The sequence below is a fragment of the Canis aureus genome, chromosome 29 (assembly GCF_053574225.1).
Source record: "Canis aureus isolate CA01 chromosome 29, VMU_Caureus_v.1.0, whole genome shotgun sequence".
NCBI lineage: Eukaryota > Metazoa > Chordata > Mammalia > Carnivora > Canidae > Canis > Canis aureus.
The window spans coordinates 150,386-174,066 of NC_135639.1; the positions used below are offsets into that span (position 1 = coordinate 150,386).

Below are 23,681 nucleotides of genomic sequence, written 5' to 3' on the forward strand. Positions count from 1 at the left end.
GGGAGGAGGAGGAGGAAGAGGGAGGAGGTGGAGGATGGAGGTAGGAGGTGGGGGATGGAGGCAGGAGGTGGGGGATGGAGCACTCCTGCCCCTTCCTGAGAGGAGCTTGGTGGCTGTGCTGCCCAAGCAGACCGGACGCTGGCCGTCATTCATGGGGGGGGTACCCCGAGGGGCCCCGGCGCGGACCGCGGACCGTGAGCTGCGCCCTGTCTTGCAGCCGCAGAGCCGGGAGCCGAGGCCAGTCTGCGCCATGAGCAACCGGACGCTGCTGACGGAGTTCATCCTGCAGGGCTTCTCCGACGCGCCGCGGCTGCGCGGCCCCTTCTTCGCGCTCTTCCTCTGCCTCTTCGCGGCGGCGCTGGGCGGGAATCTCCTCATCGTGGCGGCCATCGCCTCCAGCCCGCGGCTCCACACGCCCATGTACTTCTTCCTGGTCAACCTGTCTGTGCTGGACGTCACCTGCGCGTGCACCGTGGTACCCAAGCTGCTGGACATCCTGCTGGCAGAGAGGAGGAGCATCTCCTACGGGGCTGCATGGCCCAGATGTACTTCCTGTCGTGGTCGGTGGCGGGGGAGGTGCTGCTCTTCACGGCCATGGCCTACGACCGCTACGTGGCCATCTGCCGGCCGCTGCGCTACGGCTCCCTCATGAGCCCCAGGGTGTGCGCGGCGCTGGCCGGCGCCGTGTGGGGCATCAGCGTGCTGGGCGCCGGGGTCAACACCTGCCTGATGACGCGGCTCAGCTTCTGCGGGCCCAACGTGATCGATCACTTCTTCTGCGAGATCCCCCCCGTGCTGGTGCTCTCCTGCTCCTCCACGCTCGTGAACGACATCATGGCCGTGATGGCCGACATCTTCTTCGCCATGCTGAACTTCCTGCTCACCGTGGTGTCCTACGGCTTCATCATCTCCACCATCCTGAAGATCCGCACAGCCGAGGGGAAGCAGCGAGCCTTCTCCACCTGCTCCTCCCACCTCACCGCCGTCACCTTGTACTACTCCACCATCATCTACACCTACCTGAGCCCTGGCTCCAGCTACTCCCCAGGGATGGGCAAGGTCATGGCCGTACTGTACTCCACTGTGAGCCCCACCCTGAACCCTCTCATCTACTCCCTCAAGAACAAGGAGGTCAAGGCAGCCCTCAGGAAAGTCTTGACGCTCGTGGTCAAAAGCCTGTAAACGGGCGGGCTCTCGGACCAGCGACCCCGAGACATGCACCCCACCCGCTATAAACACCCTCTCTCTGCGCGAGTTGACTCGGACCCCCTCGAGACGGCTTTGCCGGGAAAACACTCCCCTGTGAGTTGCCTACGGCACCTCGGGGAGCGGTGGCTTCGGCCACCTGTTACTGACGGGCTGCAGCTCCCGGAATTTGACCCATGTTAGTCTACATGGGGCGCGCGGCTCCTTCGCAGATCCCTGGGCTGCACCCCGACTCGGAGTCCCGCCCGCGTCTTATTGACCATCATGACTCGGGAGCTGACTCAGCCCCGTCACCCATGCCCCCGGGAGGCTCCCCAAGGTTCTGCTCAGGCCACCGGATCTTGGCCTCAAATTGCAGAGGACGCAACTCCTACGACGGCTGATTTCGTTGTGTCGACCCGACTGGGTTCTGGGACACGGGACAGCTGCCCAGACATCACCTTGGGCTGTGTCTGTGAGCGTGTCTCTGAGAGACATGAGCCTCTGAATGGGCGTGAAGATCACAGACCATCCTGACGCACGGGGGGGACATCACCAGGACCCTGGAGGCCAGGACGGGACAAAAAAGAGAAGGAAGGTGTACTTGCTTCTTCGGCTTCCAGACTCAGAATCATGCTTGCAAACAGCCCCTGATTTGCAGGCCTCTGGATGTGGCCGAATCACGCCATCAGCTGCTCCAGGTCTGCAGGTGGCAGACGGTGGCCATTGGGGCTTCTCGTCTTCCACGAACACTCGAGTCAATCCCAATAATAAACCTCCCAATGTAGACGAGCTAGGGGTGGTGGAAGGGGAGGTGGGCGGGGGGTGGGGGTGACAGGCACTGAGGGGGGCACTTGACGGGATGAGCACTGGGTGTTATGCTATATGTTGGCAAATTGAACACCAATAAAAAATAAATTTATTAAAAAAAAATAAATACACCTCCCAATGTACCTCAGTGTGTATATGCACGCACTCACCGTAAGGTCGGTCGGCACACAGGCAGGCAATCACACGTGTATTGTCTATACGCGTGCTACAGGGGTGTGCGTGTTGTATACGTGTGTGTGCATGTTATGTAACGTGTGTGCGCGTGTGTATAGATGTGAATGCAAATCCTCACGAGTCCAAGAGCGTGTGAGTACCTCCTGCTGGTTCTGTTTCTCCGGAGAACCCGCCAAGCCCCCTCCCTTCCCGTGCATGATTCCCCGGATTCCCTGGAGACCACTCAGGGCTCATCTCCCAACTCTGCAGGTGCTCGGTGCTATTTCCGAACTGTCACTGATTTTGCCCCGTAAAGCCGTGAAGTTCCCTCATTTCCCACATCTCCTCAGCGGCTTGGACAGGTGACCGGAGAAAGTGATTGCAACCAACCTTGAATTATTTCCCCCACTTCTCCTCTGTAAGAGCAGATACCTAGGTCTCATCCCTGCAAAATGTTCCAGGAAGAGTGAAAACAGTTCCACGGGTGGTTGGTCCTCCCCGGATCTGCGCTCCCCACTTACACACACCCCGTTTCGACCTCCAGAGGAATCCCTGTTAATTTCTTCTTTTGCATTCTTCCAGAAAATTTTTGTTGAGCGTCGCTAAACAAATACTGGATAGCTGTCTGTCACGCCATTTGTAGATTTCTGTAATTTTTTACTGTACAAAGTAATTTTATTTAGTCAGGTATTTATTAATGGAGGTTTGAATTATTTCATTTTTCTGTTATTAAAATACTACACTTGGGGATCCCTGGGTGGCTCAGCGGTTTAGCACCTGTCTTAGGCCCAGGGCATGATCCTGGAGTCCTGGGATCGAGTCCCACATCGGGCTCCCTGCATGGAGCCTGCTTCTCCCTCCTCCTGTGTCTCTGCCTCTCTCTCTCTCTCTCTCTCTCTCTCTATGTCTATCACGAATAAATGAATAAATCTTTAAAAAAAATACTACACTGGATCTTTTTACAAGTACGTGAGCACTGAGTATTTATGCAGAGCACAGTGTGGGGGAGGTGGAATTCATCACGGAGGGGATATTTATGGAAACTGTCAAATTTTGTTTCTTTGTTCAAAAAATGCAAATAATGTACAAATGTATTAATTTTCCCGTAGCTTCACCAAAATTTCCAACCCAAAGGAGAAATTTTATTTCACTGTTGATGTAACTTGCACATCCCCCTCCCCCCAATGCTGGCAATACCAGGTCTCTCTTGGGACTCGGCTCGTCCTTCCTCAGCTAAGCCGTGTGCCGGCCACCCTCCCGGGGCGTGGACTGCAGGTGCTCAGGAGGGGACGCGGAGGGGCTCCGGGGCCCACGCAGGCCCCGCCAGCCCGAGCGAAGGCCGCCCGCTCCGCCCGAAGTGCCTACAAGGAGCCTCCCAGAGGAGAACAGATCGTGACCTGCTCGTTTCCGGCCAGAAACACGACAGAGACAGGAGGCATTTTTCTGGAAAAAAGTCAATAGCTTAATATTACAAATAGATATTATTAATAAACTGATTGAAGTGCATGACAACACGAAATCATGCGTCCGGCATCCGTTCGAGATGACAGACGAAAGGGGCAGAACCGAAGCGTGACAGACCAGGGTGCAGGTCGGTGAGCAGATAGAGCAGAACACGCGCGGGACACGGAATCCGTAACTGCATCCAAGCAGCCCGTGGTCCGTGCTAAAAAAGTGAGTGTAAGTGAAGACAAAAATGCAGAGGCTTAATTAAAAGCCAGATCGGACGTGTCGACATGGAAAGTGCTGTGCGTCAAGTGGAGGCTCTCGAGGCACAGAGCTGGTGGCTCTGCAGACGCAGCAGCAGCCGCTCCTCGCGACGGAGGCCAAGCAGAAACCTGGGAAACCAGCGTCTCCGCTGACCCACGAGGGATACCGAGCCGCCTGTCAGCCGGAAGTGGACCACCCAAAAGGGGGTGGAAACAACAATGGAAATGGGTCACAAAAGATTTCTTAGGTCCAGGGATCTCAAGGGTCGCCCCGAGCAGCACAAACACACGCTGACTCTGCGTCGTGACCACCGTCACCCAGTCTGACCCGGAACAGAGACTCTCAAGAGGAGCTGAAGGAGACGAAGACTCACATATGAGGGAACAGAGATAAAATATTGGCTTGTCACCAGGAATTGTGCGAGCCGGGGCGCCCGGGGGGCGCAGGTGGGGGAGCGGCCGGCTCGGCATCGGCTCAGGTCGTGATCCCAGGGTCGTGGGATGGAGCCTTGCACCGCTCTGAGCGCAGAGCCCGGTCTCCCTGAGGTTTCCCCTTTGCCCTCCTCCCCCTACAAGGAAGGAAGGAAGGAAGGAGGGAGGGAGAGAGGAGGGAGGGAGGGAGGGAGGGAGGGAGGGAGGGAGGGAGGGAGGGAAGGTGTGTGAGCCAGAAGGCCGTGCAATGACAGCTCTACTTTTTTTTCTTTTTTATAATAAATTTATTTTTTATTGGTGTTCAATTTGCCAACACACAGAATAACACCCAGTGCTCATCCCGTCAAGTGCCCCCTCAGTGCCCGCCACCCAGTCACCCCCACCCCCCGCCCTCCTCCCCTTCCACCCCCCCTAGTTCCATCTGCCCTACGACCCAGCAATTGCCCTGCTGGGGATTTACCCCGAAGATACAGATGCAGGGAAACGCCGGGACCCCTGCACCCTGACGACAGCTCTAAAATGCAAAACACTGTGCGTGGAAGCATCTGTGGGCAAGAGCCACAGAGTGTGTCACGCCTCAGGCGATTCAGAAGGAGATGAAAGTCTTGTGTGTGGTTCTCTAACAAAGACTTAGGGAAGGAAGAATTCTTTTTTTTTTTTAAGGAAGGAAGAATTCTTTCTTTTTTTTTTTAAGGAAGGAAGAATTCTGATTTTACAAAACATCTTCCAGGGAGGGGAAAGACTAAAGCAATCCTGACTTACCCGACAAGTCCACCAGGGCCCTGAGTTCCGAGACCCGCGGCAAAGATATTATAAGAGGAGAAAACAGATCAAAACCCTCCACAAAACATTACAAGGTCGGGCTGATAACGCACAAACGATGAACAGCAGCGGAGGCTCAGCCAGAGGGCGGAAGCCTGGTTCAACCAATACAGTTCCCGTCCAACCGGCTACCGAAGCCTACGATGATCCTTGAGATGCAGAAAAACCAGCTGACGAAACTCAGCGTGCGCCCAGAACACCTGACGGGCGACCTGCACACCGCCACTCTGGGGCTCCGCTTCCCGGACAAGCGGCTGCTCGAGGAGAAGCGGAGGCTCCGTAAGGCTGGTGGGACCCCAGACCCGGCCCCGGGGACGCGGAGGCCGCGGGGCGTCCGAGGTCACCGCGGGGCCCCCTTTGGCTGGAGCCTCCTTCCAGAGCGCCCGGGGGCGGCGGGGACCAGGGAGGCTCGCCCCCCACAGCCCGCGCTCCGAGCCAACACGTCGTCACCTTTTCCTGAAGGTGACGGAGAAAGGGAGGCGCAAAGGTCACACGAGGCAAAATCGCGTGACTGTTCACTATTTGGCTCTCGAATGGGTCGAGATGTCACTGGCGGGAGCGCATCCAGCTGGCTCTGTCTCCTTTGGACCCATCGTCATCGTCTTTGAGCAACCTCTGGCTGGAGGCCACCGGCTTCCTCCCAGGACACGTCCCCCGGGTGCTGCTGTTCCCGGGGTCCCACAGCCACCCCATAGCCCACACCTTGCACACCTGCTGGGCCACAGGCTGGCGGCGGCACGTCCACCCGCTCCTCCCACGTCCCGCTGTCACCGTGGCCTCCTCGGCTGTGTCCTCTGCCCCGTGAGCCGCCCCAGCCACAGTCCTGAAACCGACAGCGAGTCCGTGTGCTCTGCGGACCTGAGCGCCCCCAGCGCGACCCCCCATCCAGTCCCCGAGGAGCCCGTGGGTCAAGCTCGCCCGGGGAGCCCCGTCACCCTTCCCGGAGGTCACGGTGATGTCAAGGCCTCCTGGCGGCCTGGGACCCCTGCACCTGTCTGGACACCAGGCTCGTGGACGTTGTGCCCGGCTGTCACCTGTCGGGCCGGTGACAGCTGGGCGTGCGTGCTGGCCACGCTCTTCCCACCTCACAGGCCCGTGCTGCGCACACGGGGCATGCCGCCTCTGCAGAGTCACAGCCCAGGTCCCCGTGGATGCTCGTCCTGCCCCCCAGGGGGGCGTCACGGCTCCCGGGGGATCCAGCACCAGACGCTGGAACTGCCCCGAAGCCGCTGCTGACCGGCTCTTCCTTCGCGGTCACAGTCTCCTGCTGACCCCGAGCTCTGGGGACGGGCCACCAGCTGGATCTGTGACGTCCTAGTGTCCCCACCCCCATAACCGGAGGGCCGGAGTCCCTTCCTTGGGGCACTGTCCACCCCGTGCTCCCAGCCTGCCCCCATCCCCGGGTCCCACCTGCCCTAGTACCAGCACCCCCCGCCCCCTGTGCGCCCCCGACCCTCCCTCTGCCCTGAGCCGTAAATCCTGGCAGCCGCCCGCCTCTGACGGCGTCCCAGCACCTGGCCGGCCGCTCCGCCTCGTGCCAGTGTCACAGATCCCCGGGGCCCGTGCCGCCCTCGACCCTGCAGAGCGGGTGGCGGCCCTGACGAGGTCCTCGGGCTCCTCCGGGCTCTCCCCGCTGGTCTCGCTTCCGAGCGTGTCGGGGTGACGGGGCCGGGGCCGGTTCAGGGACCCGCAGTAGTACCTGCCCCGCCTTCCAGGGCGTCCCCCCCACCCCGCCCGCTCCGTGCTTCTCTGTCACCAACGTTGTGGCCAAGAACTGACACATCCTGCCCTGCTCCGTCCCACAACAGGCTCCAGCCACTCGCCCATCCAGGGACACGCTCACGGCCCCACGGCCCAGTGCCCAGCGGGTCTCCTGAGCTCCACGCATGAAGACCCCCCTGTGCTCCAGGTGTACCCCGAACTCCTCAGAAACCAGTTAACAGGGGCAGCCTGGGTGGCTCAGGGGTTTAGCGCCACCTTCAGCCCGGGGCGTGACCCCAGGGTCTCGGGATCGAGTCCCACGTCCGGCTTCCTGCATGGGGCCTGCTCCTCCCTCTGCCTGTGTCTCTCTCTGTGTGTGTGTGTGTGTCTGTCACGAATGAATAATCAAATATTACACAAAAAAAAGAAAGAAGCCAGTTAACCCGTTCCTAATCCACACATGTGGGTTGAACTGTGTGCCCTGAAAAGATGCGCTCACGTCTTTTTTTCTTTAAGATGTTATTTATTTATTTGACAGAGAGAATGAGAACGCCTGTGAGCAGGGGAGCAGTGGGGGGGAGGGGGAAGCAGATCCCCCACCGAGCAGGGGCCCGACGTGGGGGCGACCCCAGGACCCTGGGACGGTGACCAAGCCCCAGGCGCCCTAGCATATGTTCAAGTCTGAACACACGAGCCTTTGCACGTGGCCTTTGGAGACGGGTCACCGCAGACGTGCAGCCGAGGCGAGGCCCTGCCACAATGAGGTGGGCTCTGACCCCCCTGACTGGGGTCCTGATGAGAGACCCCGGCCGTGGATGCAGGGGAAGCCCGGGGCCGGTGGAGACGACACTGGAGCCGAGCGTCCATGAGCAACGTGTCTGGATCGCCATGAACATAGACACGGGACGCCACGGGGACCCTCCCACAGGCTCAGACAGGGAGGGCGACCCGCGCCGGGGCTCAGGGGTGGGGCCTCGAACCCTGGATGGCGCCCGGTGTCTGTGGTTTTAAGCCAGCAGGGTGCGGACCCTACGGCAGCCACTGTGGGGAGTGGGTCCCGTCCCGCAGGAGCTGTGGCTGTGGGCCCGCAGTCGTCGGCCTCGGGGGAAGGACGTCAGCAGGGGCCACAGGGAAGGGGTCGGCAGCCCACGACCCCCAAGGGGCTCCAAGGGTCCTGAGCTGCTGCTCGGGGCGGTGGGCGGGCAGGTCAGCAGCACAGAGTCTGGGTCCCCGGGGCCCCGGAGCGAGCTGTGGGCTGTGGGCCGACGCTTTGCCTGCGTGGGAAACAGCTCTGGTGCCGGCGGGGCCCCTGCCCACGGCCAGCGGTCGCACTGACGCTCTGCCCGACCAGGCCGCCCGCCCTGTTTATGCAAGTGACAGGCTCGTCCCCAGGCCCCAGGGGCTCGTGGCCCAGGGTCCGGCCTGTCCCCCCCAACAGTCGGCCCCTGAGTCGCCCAAGTCGTCAGGGCCACGGCCCCTCTGCTCCCTGGGCAGCTCTGGGAAGGCCTCCCTGCAGCAACGGGCGAGCCCTGGCACCCCTCAGGCCTGCACCGGCCAAGCTTCCTCTTGGACACAAAGCCCGGGCGCCCCGCAGGAGTGGGCCGGGGCAGGTGGCCCCGGGGCTGCTCCGTCCCTCCTCATACCACCTCGAGGGAAGGAGAAGGGCACAGCCGGGGTGGGGGGCCCTGGTGGGGCTGCCCGTGACCCCAGCACCACCCTGCCTCTTCACGAGTCCCGTGCGCCCTGCGGTGCAGGAGCAAGGACGCTGTCCCCTCCAGCCTCGTCAGGGCTGGGTCCTGGCAGTGTCCTCACTCCGGAAACACGTTTGGTCCAGCACGGTGTGCGGGCGGCTTGGCCCCGCAGAGGCAGGAGGGCCCGCCCAGCCCCCGGGCTGTCTCCATGTGTTCGGGGTGGGACACCACAGATGGGGGGCCCGCAGCCCGCAGTCCTGGAGGCAGATCCGGGGAGGGGGGAGCCCACCTGGGTCCTCACAGGAGGCAGGCGTAGGGCGCTCTCTGGAGTCTCTTCCAAGGGCAGCGACCCGACTGGTGCGGGCTCCGGGGCCACAGCCTCGTCACCTTCCAGCGACTGACACCCTGAGCTTGGATCTCGAGGTGGCAGGGTGATGGGACGGCCTAGAATCCTCCGGGGCCGTGGTCAGCGACCGCAAGCAGCGCACAGTCCTCCGAGAGCGCGGGCTCTTGGAAAAGCAGCCACACATGCCACCGGCCAGGAGCCAACACCCCGGCAGGCCCGCGTGCGGACCCAGGCCGACAGGCAGGTGCACGCCCCGTGGGACACACGCGGGACACAGGCCAAGCACCCCGGGCCCCGCGCTTGGCGCTCACGCCTTGGCGTCCAGACCGACACGTCCTCCCGGACATACACCTGGAGGCTGAGGGGCTCGCTTCTGAGCACACAAGTGTTTCCATTCTCTTTCTTGGTTCCAGGAGTTTTTAAACTTGCAATAATAAATGTGTATTATTTTATAAACAGAATAAGGTCAATAGGGGTTTCTTTCTGGGAGATTTGCCGCCGACCAGTGTCCTGGGGGCCGCCCAGGTTTCCAGAGCGGGAGGCGCGAAGAGTCTGGAGGGAGAGGCCAGGAGGGCCCGCGGGGCAGCAGCCCGGGCACCCCGTGAACCACAGCCCGGCCTGGTGCCAGAGACGCCCCACCAGCACCCCACAGACAGCCCGGGGGGTCCAGCAGGTGGGGCGCACGGCCGTGGGGCACAGTCTGGGCACAGCGGGTGCAGACGGGCAGCCAGAGGGACGAGCTCCGCGCCTCCTCCGAGTCCTGGGCCCTGGGCACCCCCCCACCGGCCCGCTCTGCTCCCCACGGTCTCCCGGGTCCCCTGTCATGCTCAGATCCCCACCCCACCTCCCGCAACTCACTTGTCTCCTCTGGACCCCAGGGACCCACCCCTGGGCTACACCCTCCCCACACCCCAGTCCCTGGGATGTCCAGTGTGGTGGTGGGGAGGGGGTGGTCGGGGTAGGGGGGGGTGATCAAGGTGGGGGTGTGGTCGGGAGGGGATGTGGTCGGGTGGGGGTGATGGGGAGAGGGTGGTCAGGGAGGGGGTGGTCGGGGTGGGGGAGGTCGGGGAAGGGTTGTGGTCGGGGAGGAGGTGTGGTCGGGGAGGGGTGCACTGGGGATGGGTGCCGTCAGGGTGGGGTGAGGCCGGGGTGGGGGAGCCCATACACCGCTAGCTCCCCCGTGATCCCCCACCGGCTTGGGGGGGCGTCCAGGAGCAGGTGGGTGCGGAGCGCGGAAAGCCCGGCCCGGGAGCAGGGAGGCCGGGAGCTGCCCCGGGGCTGCGGGGCTCTGAGGAATGTCTCTGAGCTGAATTAATGCACGAAGGAGTGACTCCAAAGGGACTTTAATGACATCTGCTTTTGAAATGAGGACAGTGAAAGCCACCAGGGCGGGGGCTCGCTGCCCACTGTGGTCCCACTGACGTCCCCACGGCCAGCTCCCTGTCCTCACCGCCTTGGGCGCGATGCGTCGTCTGTCTCAGCCGGGGCTCCAGGGCCTCGGCCGGAAGGGGCCGCACCTGCGTTAGAGACACGCGCATCGAGCCCATGGCTCAGGGCCCCACACCTTCTGGGCCCTCGTGGGTCACTGCACAGGGTGAGCCAGGGTAACAGCGCGTCCCCCCGCCTCCCCGCTCAGGACAGTGGCCCAGGGTCACAGCGCGTCCCCCCACCTGCCCAGGACAGTGGCCCAGGGTCACAGCGCGTCCCCCCCCCACCTGCCCAGGACAGTGACCCAGGGTCACAGCGCATCCCCCCCACCTGCTCAGCACCCCCCATCACAGCCAGCAGGACAAGGTGCTAGAACCTGGGAGCAACCAGGAGAAGAAACCCGAAGAAAACCCCAGGACCCTCCCTAACTCCACATCCACCCTTAGGAAGATTCCAGCCTCTGGGGCAACTTTGAAGGGATGGCCGAGCCTCCTAACGACCAAGCCTGTGACGCTGGACTGAGGGGCATGGACACACGGACAGGTGGCTCTCAGAGTCTTTAAATGTAGGCGCTGGCCAGAGCGGAGCCACGGGCGTAGGAGCAGTAGAGCAGAAACAGCGCGACAGACGCCCAGGCACAGAGGTGCACACCTGCAGGGCTCAGGGGCGCCGGCTCCTCCTCCTCCTCCTCCTCCTCCTCCTCCTCGTCCTCGTCCTCGTCCTCGGTGCCCAGCTCCAGCTCCCCAGCGTCATCATACTCCTCCTCCAGGGCCGGGGTCCCGGACACTGTGGGTCCCTCGCCTTGGTCCGCCATGGGGACGGCGCCGATGTCCTCATAAACGCCTTCCGAGGGCAGACTCCCCCACATCCTGGAACCTGCGAAGGCCACAGCTCAGCCGTCCAGCAGACGCACTCTCCCTGCCGCGCCCCCCCGCCGGCCCACAGGTGCCCTGCAGCACCCTGGCCCCTCTGCTGCGGCCGCACACGACGGCGACACGCCAGCACCAGGGCACCAGGGCCACCCGGCTCCAGCCCACGCACCGCACGAGGCATCAGGAGCCCACGGGGCCCCTCAGCAGCTGAGCAGGGACGGAGTCCCCCCACCCTGTAACTCATAGGCCCTAGAGCGGCACCGAGAAGTCACCACACAGTGGGGCCCGCTCGCTGAGTGGGTCCCAGGACAGGAAGGGCCGCGATGGGTTGGGTCTCAGAGCACGCCCCCGCCTCCCCCGCCTCCCCCCAGAGCCCCGTGTCAACCTCCCAGCTACTGCCACCTACCCCTGCGGGCTCTCCTGCCGCGGTACCACTGTACCCCCAGGACCAGGGAGACGGCCAGCAGGAGGGTGCCAAGGACAAAGCAAAGCATCATGGGCAGGTTCCCAGCCTTGAGGGCAGGCGGACGGGCCAGGGGGGCTCCTGTGGGGACAGTGACAGGCGGGGTCTCCCCTGTGCGCCCGTGTGCCTGGGGTATTGTGACCTTGGGCCTGGACCACCAGAGGTGCTCAGGGTGGGTGAGGCCCCCAAAGGACAGACGGGCCTTGCGCTCCTCCCCCAGAGGTGGCCCTGAGGTCACGGGGCAGAGGTCAGGAGGGAGCGGCAGGGGAGGGTGGGGGCCAGGAGGAAGGCCACACTGTTCCCGGGTCAGAACCCCCAGCTGGTACAAGAGTGACCCCAGAGAAGGGGCTGGGAGGGCCTGAGCCACGGCCCGGGCATCCCGAGGGGCTGACGGGGGCCTCGGCGCCCACGGGAGACTCCCTGGCGCCCCTGTGAGCCGACGCAGGGCCCCAGGCGGGGCCACACAGGAGGGCGTGAGCCAAGCCCTAGCGAGAGCAGCCTACCTGGTGTGTGCGCCAGAGCGGGCGGCAGGGCCGGGGGTCCCCTGTCACCTGCAAGAGAAGGGGAGTGGCCTGAGGCGAGGGGAGCAGCGCAGGCCCCAGCCGGACCTCGCAGCCCAAGCCCAATGCACACAGGACAACCACCGGGGCAGCCCCCAGTGGGCACCCCTCCCGGCGGCCACCCCAGCCCCCAGCCAACCTGCCACCACCTGTCCCGCCGCCACCCACTCACGGGAGCAGCGCACGCCCGCGTCCTCCTTGTGGCCGCAGTCTCCGAGTCCCCAGGGCTCCGCAGGGCAGCTCCACAGGGATGTCTCGCTGCCCCGGCACCCCACCTCGTCCAGCCACACAGGCCCCGAGCCCGGCCCAAAGGCAGCCCCCATGGGCGCATCCATGGCCGGCCCGCAGCCCAGCTGGCGGCACACGACCTCCGCGTCTGCCAGGTCCCAGGAATCGTCACACACGGTGCCCCAGGAGCCAGCGTGCCAGAGCTCCACGCGGCCTGAGCAGCCGTCCTCGCCCCCACGCACACGCAGCACGGCCTCCCCTGGGAAAGGGGGCTGTGGTCACCGCAGGGTGGGACCAAGGTGAGGAGCGGACGGGGGGGTGGGCAGAGGGGTACCTGGGCAGCTGTGGGTGGACGAGCAGTTGAGGGGCTCCCCGGAATCCTGCGTCATCTTCTCTGACACTCCTGTAGGATTACACAGTCACCATCCCATGTAAATGCCCTGGGAGGCTTCCGAATGAAGTTTATAGAGCCCAAGGGACCCTCCCGGGGCCCTGAGTCATGGAGCGAGGGTAGTCCCTGCAGGTGGCTTGTTCCTGGACCTGCAGGGTCCCACCTGCACAGGTGATCCAGGCCTCCTCTCCAGGGGCACAGGACTGCGGGTGCCATGGTGCCGAGGGGCACTGCCACAGCGTAGAGTTTCTCAGCCTGCGGCACTCGATGTTGTCCACCCAGGAGGGGCCCGAGCCAGTGGGGACCGGCCTGTTCTCCAGCCAGCCCTGCTCCCCACAGCCCAGCTGCTTGCAGATGATGGACATGGAGATGTCCTGCAGGGCGTTACTGCACACGGCGCCCCACGTGCCGTTGTAGAACACGTCCAGCCACCCAGCACAGCGCTGGGTGCCACCTCGCAGCCTCAGAGCCACTGACTCTGGAAGACAAGAGCACTCAGGCCAGGGGACATCTCTGAAGGCCAAAGTCAGAGTGTCCCAGCACCAAGATCAATGCCACTCAGGGGCATCCGACCCGGGAGCCCCTGCATGAACCTTAAATCAGTCGTGCATCCCCATGACAATGTCCCACCCCAGAGATGCAGGGGGCGCTTAACCTCAGGTGACCAGGGTTAATCCCCAGCTGAAACATCTTAGCAGGTGTCAGTAATTGTCCAGAAATCCATCCTTGGAAACCATTTAAAACACAGAAATAATCCAAGTGCTAAATGAAAAAACTACGCAACCAAGAATTCTTTATCCAGCAAAGCAGTCATCCAAAATACAAGGAGAGATAAAGGGCTTCCAGGACAGACAGAAACTAAAAGAATTTGTGATCACTAAACCAGCCCTGCAAGGAATATTAAAAAGAGATCCTTTAAATTAAGAGAGAGCCCAAGAGTACGACAGACCAGGAAGGAACAGAGACTTTACAGGTAATAATACAGTGACACTAAATTCATAACTTTCAATAGTTACTCTGAACGTCGACAGGCCTAATGCCCCAATCAAAAGACACGGGGGTGTCAGACTGGATTTTTAAAAAGACTCATTGATATGCAGTCAGCAAGAGACTCATTTTATGTTTTTTTTTTAAAGATTTTATTTATTTATGAGTCAGAGAGAGAGAGAGAGGCAGAGAGAGAAGCAGGTTCCATGCAGGGAGCCTGATGTGGGACTCGATCCCAGGACTCCAGGATCACTTGGCGCTAAACCTCTGAGCCATCCAGGCCTCCCAAGAGACTCATTTTAGACTAAAGACACCTCCAGGTCCAAAGTGAGGGAGTGGAAAACCATGTGTCGTGCTAATGGTCCTCAAAAGAAAGTGGGGGTAGCAACCCTCGTATCAGACAAATTAGATTATAAACCAAAGACTGTGATAAGAGATGAAGAACGGCACTATTTCATAATAAAAAGGTCTATCCAACAAGAAGGTCTAAAAATTGTAAATATTTATGCCCCTAACATGGGAGCAGCCAATTACATCAACCTATCAAAAACAAAATTAAAGAAGCACATAGAAGAAAAAGAAGAAGAAGAAGAAGAAGAAGAAGAAGAAGAAGAAGAAGAAGAAAGAAGAAAGAAGAAGATCATCAATAATAATGAAATAACATAAAATAATAATAAAATAGAGGACGTTAACACCACTTTCACTGCAAAGGACAGAAACAGAAGAAACTCCAACCACAGTTCAGGTGTAGTGACCTGAAGGGACCCCTGCACCCCAGTGTTCACAGCAGCCAGGCCCACAATAGCCCAACTGTGGCAAGACCGTTAATCACAGGAAACAAACTGAGGGTCGCTGAGGTCAGGGTGGGGGTCCCTGGGGGGCAGGCAGGAAGGAGGGCGCGGGATGGCATGAGCGCCGGGTGTCATAGGCAACTGATGAATCACTGAACTCTACCTATATGCTAATTAATTGAAAAACCAAATATAGAACAATCCTTGTGTACTAGATGATCAACTTAGCGGTGACTATAAAAAATTTAAAAATTAAAAAAAAAAACAGGAATGAGCGCAGCATTCCATATTCAGAGACAACATCAGCCCTGGCTGGTCATGGCCCGAACATCATCACGTTACCCTCAAGTGGGGCAACTCCGACCACAGGGAGACGTATTAAGGAGACTACGATATCACCCATAATAAAGCACAGGAAACTCTTCAAAATTATGCAAGTCCATGATACGTCAAAAATACGTCTACAGGATAAGTGGAGAAAGTAGGATACGAATTGCATATGACAGGGTCATAACAAATTAAAATTTAAATAGGCTTTTAAAAGACACTCGAGGGCAGCCCCGGTGGCGCAGCGGTTTGGTGCCGCCCACAGCCAGGGATGTGATCCTGGGGACCCGGGATCGAGTCCCATGTCGGGCTCCCTGCATGGAGCCTGCTTCTCCCTCTGCCTGTGTCTCTGCCTCTTTCTCTCTGTATCTATGAATAAATAAATAAAATCTTAAAAAATATAAAAATAAAAAAATAAAAGACACTCAAAAGGGGATCCCTGGGTGGCTCAGCGGTTTAGCGCCTGCCTTTGGCCCAGGGCGTGATCCCAGGGTCCCGTGATCGAGTCCCACGTCAGGCTCCCTGCATGGAGCCTGTTTCTCCCTCCTCCTGTCTCTCTCTCTCTCTCTCTATCATGAATTTTTAAAAATAAAAAATAAAAATATAAAAAAATAAAATAAAAGACACTCGAAGGAAGTGCATCCATGATAGGTGACCAGAGAGGCCACCAAGATCTCCTGCCTGCACCCACACCCCTGGAATCCGGGTTGGCCCTGGGACGTCAGCCAACTGAGCAAACAGTGTAAGAATGACCACAGCCGTTCTGGGCCTGGGGGGCCCCCGCACCTCGCTGGCCTCTGCTCTCGACTCCGGAGCGCTGCTGCCATGCGGAGTGGCCGCAGCAACAGGGCCCCCCGCCCCCCGCAGCCGAGGCCCCTCAGTCAGCAAGGGAGCACTGCCGCGGGAGCCCGTAAGGCGAGCCGGCCAAGCTGAGAAGGACGTCCAGCAAGAGCGGTGCTGCACCCGGCAAAGCAGTGACGCGCACACCTACGGTCTCCGGAGCCCCTCCCGCGAAAACAATAAATAAAAGAGACAGGGAAGAGCTAAAATAATGAGGCCACGGGTCACGTTGGAACACACGCGATTGCAACAGAGCCATCCTCTGAGACAAAGCAGAGGAAAACTTTCCTAAAGCAAACCAGGACTGGAAGGGATGAAAGAAGCCACAGTGAATGCTCGGCTCGGCCGTGGGGAGCAGCCCCAGCAGACCCCTGGGGCTCACACCCCCAGTAAGGCACCACTGTCACCCAAGAAGGCCACACCCCCGCGCGGGCAATGCAGAGAGCCTTCCACAGCATGAGCTAAGACACAAAGACGTTCAAACACCACCTGCAAAGCCCTGGAGAAAGCCCAGCCACACTGAAATAGGGGTCCCAAGAGTTTGAGACAGAGACCCTCCCACTCACTGTGAGGTGAGCCTGTGAGCAGGGGTGACAGACCCCAGGCAGAGCTGATCCAGCCCGCCCCCGGCCCCCACCCCCTGCAAGTGAGAGAGCCTAGGAAGAGCTGACCCAGGCCCCCAGCACCTCTGAGCAGACCTGCCCCCCTCAAGGTGTCCCCCCCAGGTAAGAGACCCCAAGCAGGGCTGGCCGGCCCCCGCACCTCCGAGCACACCGGGGACCCGGAGCCCGCGGGACCCCCCCCCAGGCCGTGTAAAGGTGCTGGGCCCGCAGCATCGCTGCAGCAGGAGCCCCCAGGCCTGCAGGCGAGGCGGAGCTCCGGGGAGGGACAGCGCGAACCCCCCCCACCGCGGCCCCGGGCACGCTCGACGGGACGGACCTGAGCAGACGACGCCGGCGTCCTCCTTGTGCCCGCAGCCCTGCGCACCCCCGGACGGGCACCGCCACAGCGCGGACTCGCGGCCGCCGCAGCGCAGCTCGCCCATCCAGATGCGGCCCGAGCCGGCCCCGAAGGGCGCGGCCCCCAGGGCGCGGAGGGCGTGGCCGCAGCCCAGCTGCCCGCAGACCACCTGGGCGTCCCGCAGGTCCCAGCCGTCGTCACACACGGTGCCCCACGCGCCCCCGAGCAGCACCTCCACACGCCCCGCGCAGCGGTGGGGCCCCCCCGCCAGCCGCACGCGCCGGCTCCCTGCGGAGAAGCGATTCAGGGCGGGAGGGGGGTCGGGGGCGCCCTGGGTTGGGGTCGGGGGCGCCCTGGGTCAGGGGGGCACCCTGGGTCGGGGAGTGCGCCTTGGGTCGGGGTCGGGGGCGCCCTGGGTCAGGGGGTGCGCCCTGGGTCGGGGTCGGGGGCGCCCTGGGTCAGGGTCAGGGGCGCCCTGGGGCGGGGGCGGGGGCGCCCTGGGGCGGGGGCGGGGGCGCCCTGGGTCGGAGTCGGGGGCGCCCTGGGTCGGGGGGTGTGCCCTGGGTTGGGGGCGGCCTGGGTCGGGCGGGCGGGGGGCCGGGGCCGGGACCCACTCACCCGAGCACACCACGCCCGCGTCCCGGGAGGTGCCCGCGGGCACCAGCGCGGACCTGGACACGTTGCACTGGGTCAGGCGGGTCTCGGTGCCCCGACAGCGCGCACGGCTCAGCCCCACGGGGAGCGCACGGCTCGGGGGGGGCGCGTCGTAGGCCCGGTGGGCCCGGCCACAGCCCAGCTGCGCACACACCACGGCGGCGGCGCGCAGGTCCCACGCGGCGTCCAGGACGCGGCCCCACGCGCCGTCCAGGGAGACCTCCGCGCGGCCGTCACAGCGGCTGTGTCCGCCCCTGAGGCGCAGAGCGTGCGGGAGACCTGGGGGCATGGAGGCCGCTCGGGGTCGCGGGGGGGCACCGGCCTCCCGCGGAAGCCCCAGGGCGCCCGCGCCCACTCACCTGAGCACACTGCAGCCGCCGTGCTCCCCGGGGCGCAGGCCCGGTTGCCCAGGGTGCTCACGGGGCAGTGCCACAGGTAAGGCTCTGTGCCGGCGCAGTGGAAGGCGTCAGGCCAGATGCCCACGTCCCCGGCCCCAAAGTGGCCTCCCGGGGGCGTGGCCTCTGCGCTGCCGCAGTTGAGCTGGTGGCACAGGACAGTGGCATCCGCTAAATCCCAGTGGGCGGCGCAGATGGGCGCCCAGGCCCCCTGCACCTGCAGCTCCACGCGCCCCTCACAGCCGCCACTGCCGTTCACCAGCCGGAACTCTGAGGAGCGCAGGGGGTGTCAGCATCCCCGCTGCCCCTCCAGGCCCCGGGTCTTGGTGGTGGCCCCAGAGCTGTGCCTTTCCCTCACCAGCTCCCTGCCCGCAGCCTCGGCGCCTGGTCCCACCTCTGTGCACCTGTGCCTGCCGTCGGGGGGCAGCCTGGGGGCACCATCCTCCCCTCCCCTTCCCTCCACCCGCAGGAACACCCCCGTCTGGGCAGGAGGCTCCCTTAGGAAACCAGCTTAGAGCCCGCAGGGGGAGTGAGCACGTGGCTGGCAGGGGAGGGGCAGGGCTGAGCGTCAGGGCCCTCCCGGCCCGCCTCACCTGAGCACCTGAGCCCAGCATCACGGCGGTGCCCGCACCGGTGCCCAGGCCCCCGAGGGCAGTGGAACAGCAGAGACTCGTTGCCCGCACAACGGAAGGCCTCGGTCCACACGGGCCCGGAGCCCAGGCCGAAGTGCGCGCCGCCGGGAGCCCACACGGCCGAGCCGCACCGCAGCTCCCGGCACACTACATGGGCCGTGGCCTGGTCCAGGTCAGCGTCACAGACGGTGCCCCAGGTCAGGCCCCGCCTCACCTCCAGACGCCCAGCACAGGGGTGCTCGCCACCCTCCAAGCGGGCTTCCACATGTCCTGGGAGGACACACAGCCGCAGGATGAGTGTTTGCAGGGGACACTGCAGACACGTCCCGGACCACGGACCATGGGGCAGACCCCCTGTGAGGGCAGCGGGCCACAAGGCCTGGGAGGGGGTACAGCGGGGGCCCGTGCACCCCGCACCCAGAACGGAGCAGGGGTCCCCGTCACTTCCCGAGGGCAGAGGGCAGAGTCACCTCCTCCAGGCACCCACCTGGAGGTGTCATAGCCTCTGCCCGCCCAGGCGGTGGCCTCCAGGCCCCGTGTGCCCCTGCAGGCCAGGCCCAGGCACCCAGGAGGGCGGCCTTCCTGCTTCCCGGGGCTCGGGCAGGACCCAGAAGGGCCACCTCCCTTGGCCATCTGAGACGGGACTGCGAGGAGGCCGGCAACAGTCCCTGACGCGCGCTGCACGGGCAACAGCCCCGGCCCGGGGCCCCTGAGCCAGGGCCGGCACACGCAGGCGCCCACTGGGTGAGGCACCGCCCGGGCCCCTGTGTTCCCGCCTCGACCTCTGCCCGGGCTTCACGACTTTCCGGCCTCTCCCCTCTCCCAGGTGCCCGGGGGGACGGCCTCACCTGAACACACCACCTCCGCGTCCTGCTGGAAGTCGCAGCCGCCGCGGAGATTGTTGTTGAGTCTGCAGTTTCGAATGGTGGGCTCGGTGCCCTGGCACGTCATGTACCGGCTGCTGCCAGCCGCGGCCCGTCGGGGGGCCTGCAGCGCCCGCCCGCAGCCCAGCTCCCCGCAGAACACCGTGGCCTCCTCCTCGTGCAGGCCGCACAGGCGGTCCACGCCGTTCACGTTCCTGATCTCGGGGAGCCCGGCGCAGGGGCTGCGACCCTTGACCAGCCGGATCTCCCGAAAAGTGCCGTCTGGGGAGCACAGGCCATGGGACCGAGGTGGGGACGCTGCCGGCGCTGTGGCCTGCCTCCAGGACCAGCCTGCCCGGGGCCACGACGGTCCCTGCCCCGGGGCCGAGCCTGAGACCAGCCCTGCTCCTTCCAGGGGTCAGCGCAGCGCTGACAGGGGTCCTTCCTGAGCAGTCACAGGGGTCCCTCCGCTCCCAGGGCCCCCCACCCAGAGCGTCCCCGCTCACCGGGGCCTGTGCCTGACTTGGAGACCGTGTGGTGACCCAGGAGCCTGCGTGTTCCGCCAACGGGGCCCCTGAACCCCGGAGTGGGCCGGCTTCAGGCACAGGCTGCTGGGGCACAGGCCCGGAGGCAGTGGGAGACCCTGCAGGGGACCTCCCAGGGAGAGCATCTGCCGGGCCGAGACACCGAAGGCGGAGGGCGCCCGGCCGGCTCTGGGGCACAGGGGGGCACCCGCCCCGCCCGTCTGGTTCCTGCCCCCCACGTTCCGCAATTGCCGTTTCCCGAGTCTGTTCACTCTGCGTCCCCCTGGGAGAGAACAGGCTCAGGCGGCGGCATTTCTGTCGGGTTCCGTCCCAGCCGCACCCTCTGCATGAAGAGCGCTTCGCGAGCAGCATTTGGTGGCTGGGAAGGACAGGAGCCCTAACCGAAGGGCGGAAGGGGTCTGGTCCCCACGGTCCCCCCCAGTGGGCCTGCTCCCTGCACGAGCCCTCCTGCGCCCACTTACTCGCGCACAGGGCCACCACCACCCACTCGTGAGGGCAGGCGGTCTGCGTCCAGGCCCCAAGGCTGCAGTCCCAGAAGGAGGGCTCGTCACCCCTGCAGGACACGTTGTGCAGCCGGGGCCGCAGCGTCTCCCCAAGCAGCGGGACGTACTTGGGGGCGCCCACGGCGGGCCCGCAGCCCAGCTGCCTGCACACCACGGATGCCTCCGCCAATGTCCACTCCTGGTTGCACACATGTCCCCACTCCCCGTCGCGTCCGACCAGCACCACTCCATCGCAGGGGCTGTGTCTGTACCCCAGCCGCAGGTGCGGCGGCCCACCTGCAGCAGGACGGAAGGACAGGCCGGCCTCAGAGGCGCGCACCGGGGTAGAGGCAGGCCCGGCCTGTCCCAGGGCTTGCAGTCCAGAAAGGTGAAGGGTGGGGTCACACAGAGCCCCGCCCTGCAGCCCCTCGCCCCCGTGCACAGCCCCGTCCCCCACAGCCCCTGCTCCGCCAACCCTCTGGGGCCCCTTGATGTGGGTCACCCCCCCAGGTGAGGAAGTCCCCTGGTCCCCCGCTGGCTGGAACTGGGCTGGCCCTTCCCACCACCCTGCTCCACCGCCCGATCACCATCTCCCCGCTTCCTGAAGAGGCCCTGCGGCCCCGACTCACACCTCCCCTCTCTCCGCGCCCTGCTCACCCCTACCCACCCACCTGGGCTGCACCTTCCCTTCCACTTCCACTCTCCAAGCCGGCCTCCTCGGGTCTCAGGGTCTCAGCAGCTCCCTAGACCCCAGCCAGCGGGCCCAGTCCACAGGACCACCGAGGTGTCCCTGAACCCCTCCTAGGCCTCTGCCCCCTGGTCTGTCCTGCACCGCCCCTCCCACCTCCATCCTCACAACCCCCCTCTGGGGCTGGTGCTGGAGAAACACAACAGCAGCCACGGAGGAGTCTACATCCCGGCCTGGGCCACCCCACGCCACCTCCAGGGCCCATCCTGGACCCACAGAGGGAGGAGACAGGGGCAGACTCCCCACACAGGGCCAGAGGAAGGCATGGCCCTCGACCCGCCCCTCTCGCTGACACCTGAAGGTCTCCACTGATCCCCGGCACCCTCCCCAGAGCCTCCTCATCGCCTTCCCGCCGCGCTTCTCTGGACATAGACGTGCATGGTTGTCTGCATCTTTAAGACGAAACGGGATGCCCTCCAGCTTGCGCACTGCCCACAGCTCGCCACCACTGCCCGGGGCGCCCCTGCTCTCCAGCTCTGGGGTCACCTGGGCTGGGCCCTGTATCACCAGCAGTTTCCAGGGACACTGCTACCCTCTCCTGTGACCCTGCCCAACACATGCACACATGCACACCCGGGCTCTCACTCTGCCACACCCAGTCCAAGGCCGCGTGCCACTGTGTGCCGTCCCCCCCAGGGGCTGCTCTTTCACTACCAGCCTTTCCGTGCTGTTCCCTCTGGGAGAACAGCTTCCTGCCCACGATTCTGGACCCAGCAGCACCCCACGCCCCTGTGCCCCCCACCTTGCTATTGTAGCTCCCCGGAACTGTGACTCTCTTCCTTGCCCCAGCCTGAGCTGAAGGTCACCCTCACTGCCAGGTACAGCCGGCTTTCCTGCTCCCCGCCAGCCCAGCCCCAGGGACAGGAGATGGAGCAGCCGCTCAGCAGACGCATCAGCATCTCCCGTCCATGGGGGTCACTGGGACCAGACACTAGCCATGTCCCCTCATTCCATCCACTCTCTGACCCAGACCTGCACCCCAGGTTCACCCTGGAGTTAGAGCTGCTCAGTCATTAGAGTAAGCGTCTCCAGAGGTACACGCTTAGGACGCCACAGCTCTCCCGTCCCAGGATGACCCATCCACCTCTGGGCTGAGCAAGAGCCAGAGAGACACCCCAGGATCCCAGGCTCTACACACCTGCTGCCTTCAGAAGCTCCCGTGGATGAAGGAAGGAAGTACTTACCAATGGGGACTGCCTCGAGAATGAGGAGAAGGGTCCCCAGTCCCAAGGGCCAGAGAACTGCCTTCATGGCCCTGTGATCCCCAGGGCCCAGCCAGCTCCTGCCGCCCAACTGATGCAATGGCAGACAGTACAGTCCAAAATCAGATATACAGAAGTAGGAGCCACCAATGGCCTCCAGGGGCCAATGGGGACAGTGAGGGCCTTTCCAGAATGTACCAAGGGTCTGTCTATCTCTAAGCAGAGCAACCAATGGCCTTGGCAGCCCTGAGCTTTGCCAGATATCAGGGAGGGGCCCAGGCTGTGGGTTTCCTCCCACACTGGTAACTGCTGACAGGGTAGCTTGACTCAGACCCCACAGTCAGGCAGGTGGGCCAGTCTGCCCACAGCCACAGCAGCAACAAAGCCCTCCACCCAGCCCCAGAGGCTTTGGCTCCCCACCACAGACAGTGACACAGTGACACCAGACTTCTGGGGACCAGCGGGGACTGAGTGGAAGCCCCACAGCACCAGAAAAATGAGACAGGCCAGGGCAGCCTTGAAAGGCCCCTAAAAACTGTCATTGGGGGATCCCTGGGTGGCACAGCAGTTTGGCGCCTGCCTTTGGCCCGGGTGCGATCCTGGAGACCCGGGATCGAATCCCACGTCGGGCTCCCTGCATGGAGCCTGCTTCTCCCTCTGCCTGTGTCTCTGCCTCTCTGTCTCTCTCTGTGTGACTATCATGAATAAATAAATAAAATCTTTAAAAAAAAAAAAACTGTCATTGGAACTAAAGCCACAAAAAGGTAGAACCTACACGCTGAACCTAAACAGGGTGACTGCAAGAGTGTCTTACATCACAGTCCAGAATACGAGTGAAAATCACGCATCATCTGAAAAATCAGGAAAACAACAGATGATCAAATGCAATGAACTGACACAAGATGAAGTTGATCTGGCAAGGATTTTTAAATACCCGTCATAAAAATGCTTCCACAATATATTGCAAACTCTTTTGAAACAAATGGAAAAAAATAGACAATCTCAGCAAAGAAATAGAAGTTATAAAAATGAATTACTGGTGAGGATGTGGAAAAACTGGAACATTCATTGGAAAATGGTGCAGTCACTTTGGAAGACAGTTCGGCAGTTATTCAGTGTTAGACATAGAGGTACTCTGCGACCCGGCAATTCCACTCCTAGTTACGTATCAAAGAGAAATTATTATGTCCACACGAAAACCAGTACATAAACGTTCATAGCAGCAATGTTCATAATAAAAAAAAACAGAAACAAACTAGATGTACATCAGTTGATGAAAGGATAAACAAAATTTGGTCTATCCACAGCACAGAACGATATTCAGCCACTGAAGGGACAGAGGCTCTGACACCTGCAACAGTGGAATGAACCGTGACAGCATCGTGCTAAGTGAGGGCTGTCAGACACAAGAGACCACCTGTGTGACTCCACTTATATAAAATA

The 23,681-nt window shown here is 62.5% G+C and overlaps 1 protein-coding gene and 1 pseudogene across 1 annotated transcript; one reads left to right on the forward strand and one right to left on the reverse strand.

Annotated features, from left to right (window-relative positions):
• The first annotated feature begins 200 nt into the window (after positions 1 to 200).
• LOC144300748 (olfactory receptor 13A1-like) lies at positions 201 to 1,978 on the forward strand (annotated as a pseudogene).
• Positions 1,979 to 10,673: 8,695 nt separating this feature from the next.
• SCART1 (scavenger receptor family member expressed on T cells 1) lies at positions 10,674 to 22,464 on the reverse strand. Its single transcript, XM_077877067.1, is given in 15 exon segments — positions 10,674 to 11,174; positions 11,577 to 11,714; positions 12,137 to 12,184; positions 12,366 to 12,680; positions 12,756 to 12,824; positions 12,995 to 13,150; positions 13,153 to 13,290; positions 16,697 to 16,946; positions 16,948 to 17,070; positions 17,328 to 17,650; positions 17,731 to 18,036; positions 18,360 to 18,668; positions 19,247 to 19,543; positions 20,268 to 20,585; positions 22,221 to 22,464. Coding segments are annotated over 15 exon segments (3,174 nt in total). The 5' UTR covers positions 22,288 to 22,464; the 3' UTR covers positions 10,674 to 10,857.
• Between the last annotated feature and the right edge of the window lie 1,217 nt (positions 22,465 to 23,681).